The 3,128-nt window shown below is 38.8% G+C and overlaps 1 protein-coding gene across 4 annotated transcripts in view; it reads left to right on the top strand.

Annotated features, from left to right (window-relative positions):
* LOC107758567 (rap guanine nucleotide exchange factor 2-like) overlaps positions 1–3,128 on the top strand; it is a 122,359-nt gene that overhangs the window by 82,193 nt on the left and 37,038 nt on the right. For all 4 annotated transcript variants that reach the window (XM_016576335.1, XM_016576337.1, XM_016576336.1 and 1 more), the window contains one exon: positions 2,654–2,785. In XM_016576335.1, coding sequence (XP_016431821.1) covers positions 2,654–2,785 — 132 coding nt within the window. The remainder of the gene's footprint in view (positions 1–2,653; positions 2,786–3,128) is intronic.

The raw sequence follows: 3,128 nt of genomic DNA, 5'->3' as shown, positions 1-3,128 counted from the left end.
CATATCTACGTCACTGTGTGGGAAGATTTGCATAACACCGCCCAAATGTATACGCAAAGAAAGAAGGCGTAACTTTTATTCTCGCTGTAGTATTGTTGCCACCACCACCATGTCATGAAGATGCTGTGTGTTTCGTTGCGAAAGCCAAACTACTTTGTTTGGCCTTCCAAAAGAGGACACAACTAGAAATCAGTGGTTACGTTTTATTTACAACACTGTTCCAGAACAGCACAACCCAAATATTCGAGTGTGTGCAGCGCATTTTACGGAGGAAAGTTTCCTGAACCTGGTAAGGGGCGTAACATTTCTGTCACACGCTTGCGGTATTCTGCCAATCACAACGCACTAGATAGCCGGCCAATCAGAGCACACCGCGCTTTTCAGAACGATGAGCTTTGTAAAAATCGATGCATTTCAGAAAGGCGGGGCATAGAGGAGCAACAATAATGTACAGTATGTGGAAAAGAATGTGTTTTTTGAACCTTAAACCACATAAACATTGCATTACACCAAAATTACATTGCATTACAAAAATTTTTTAGCAACTTAATATGACAACTTTAAGTACGATTTTCTTTTTTCTAACTTCGGTTCTGTCTTTCATTTGTTTTTCCTTTTGTTCTGTCTTTCGTTTTTGTTTTTCCTTCCGTTTTTTTTTGTGCTTGTTCTTGCTTTCTCTTTCGTTTGTTTTTTTCTTTTGTACTCTTGCGTTTGTTTTTTCATTCATTTGATCTCTTTTGTTTTTGTTATTTTGTTTTTCTTCATACATCCATTGTCACATTCTGTTTTTCTGTTGTCTTTTGTTAATTGTTGTTTGTTTGTCATTTGTTTTTTTCTTTTTGTTTTCTTTTTTAATTTGTGTTGTATATTTATTCATTTGTCTTCTCCTTTGCTCTGTTTGTTTGTTTTTTTAGCTCTCTTTCATTTGTCCCATATTTTGTTATTTATTTATTTCATTCTTTTACTTTTTACTAGTTCATTCTATTCTTTCTATTCTATTCTTTCTTTCTTCCTCTTATGTTGTCTCTCTGCTTTTAGGTGTAAATAGCCCCAATTAATATGGATGAGTTGCCATGGCAATAGATTAATATAATGAATTTGTGTATGTGAGGAGGAATATTCATCAACACATTAGTGTGTTAACACACCTTTAGCCTCACAGCACACCAAACAGCAGACATCTACCTCCATTCCCCCTGTTGCTGAACCAGTATTGGTACAGATAGTGTCTTGCAAATATATAGTTTTCCTTATCTGCTCCTATTCCATCTATATGGTTGTTTTTTCTTTGTTCAAGCTCTCCGTCTCCTGGAAGAATTGGCTGCATTTCCGGCATGTATATGATTATGGGAGTGGAAATTAGGTCAGATGCATTTTTGTATGAAAGCTATACTCAGCCACAGTTGGCTGAAGACATCCAATAGCCCCCCAAAAAAAGCAATTTCACTCGTGAACACATACACACACAAGCACACACGCAGACACAATCGGGAGCCAACTGAATGAGCTTTATCGCAATGTGGCCGTGTGTGTACGTGTGTGTGCACTCTAATATTAGCTGAAATTGGTTCTTAGCTCCTTATCTCAGTGCTGTTGTCAGTGCCTTTCCTCTTGCACAAGCCCCCCCACACACATGCTTTGCTCTTGCAGCCACACCCCTTCAAATATGTACAGAGCGTTGTTGCCACAAAGGAGCTGCTTGCTCACACTGAACCAGAGGAAATAAACATGTCACATGCATATTGTGTAGCCTTCGACTATACAGTGTCTTTCTTTCATTAATTATGAGATATTTGTTTTCCTAATGATTTTTTTTTGTGTGTGTAGATATGAACCAGCCTTGTTCTTGCTGTAAGCCAAGATAGTACTACAGTGCCAAGGCTCTCTTGCATTCGAAATATAATCAGAAATGTAATTTTCTCTATAGCTTCAGTCCAAATTTAGCTTCTGGGAATCAATGTATAAGCATACTTAATAGCAGGCTTGTGGAAAATATACAGGACTGTGGAAAATATGAGTCTTTATTTGTTCGTATGGCTTATATATTCCAAGTCTTTTGAGGTCATATAATGGCTTGTGTGAGAAACGGCTTGTCGACACCCATTAGCGTTAGCAAATGAGCTGTGCTATTCTGTTGAAGGAAAATAGGGAAACCCTGCATTAAATGTAACTGACCTGACTGACATTTTGTTGCATTTGATGGAACTGTGGATCGTGTGGAGGGGAAAATTGCCCCTGTTTAAGATATTGTCTGGTCGTGTTTTAGCTCTAATAAAACATTGAATGTCTCTGAGGCCTGGTTTCACCAAAAAATCCTTGAGAGGATCAGAAACATCAGACTGAAGATGTGATGAATAAAGGATAGAGTAGTGGACTGCAGCTTACCACAAAACTGACATTACTTTGAACTTTAGCAGAAAAGACAAACTGCAATCTGTGACATTTAGAAGTCAAATGAAGTCCAGATCAGAGCTTCTTTACTTTTAGTCTATTTCTGTTGGCTTTGAGGCCATATATGTGATCAAAAGGTTGAGTAAATTAACAGATATGCTACTGATTGGCTGTCACAGTTATTAGCTGCATTGCAGGTTGCATATGGATTATTATGGTCAAATGTATATCCTGACGCTCTATTTGTTTGTTCCATATGCAGCTGCCGGCAGACTTCAGCAGATTACACCTGGCAGACGGGATTCACCCCCAGGTGACACACGTTTCCTCCAGCCACTCAGGATGTAGCATCACCAGTGATTCTGGGAGCAGCAGCCTGTCGGACATTTACCAGGTAACAACACCTAGCCATCGGGTAACGTAGGTTTAGCAGCTTTGTGGCAGTGCCATCACAATGTGACACATACTTTATGATCTGAACTGACAGCAGTCAACAGTTTTTACTGTCTTATGCTGCAAAGACTAATGCAGCTAGGAATAATAAAGTAATAGTTTACTCAAAAAGCAACTTCATTTCTTGGCTCACATGTTGTTCTGTGTAACCCAAAAGGAGAAGTTTTGAACAGTCTCACTGCTCAGTAATTAGTTCATAGTAACCATGTCAGTTAAGCTTCAATCTACCCAAAACACACACAGACACACACACACACACACACACACACACACACACACAGACA

This window comes from Sinocyclocheilus rhinocerous, unplaced genomic scaffold (assembly GCF_001515625.1).
Source record: "Sinocyclocheilus rhinocerous isolate Xijiao unplaced genomic scaffold, SAMN03320098_v1.1 scaffold354, whole genome shotgun sequence".
NCBI classification, from domain to species: domain Eukaryota; kingdom Metazoa; phylum Chordata; class Actinopteri; order Cypriniformes; family Cyprinidae; genus Sinocyclocheilus; species Sinocyclocheilus rhinocerous.
Note: the sequence above shows the minus strand (reverse complement) of the source record. Positions and strands in the feature narration are given on the sequence as shown.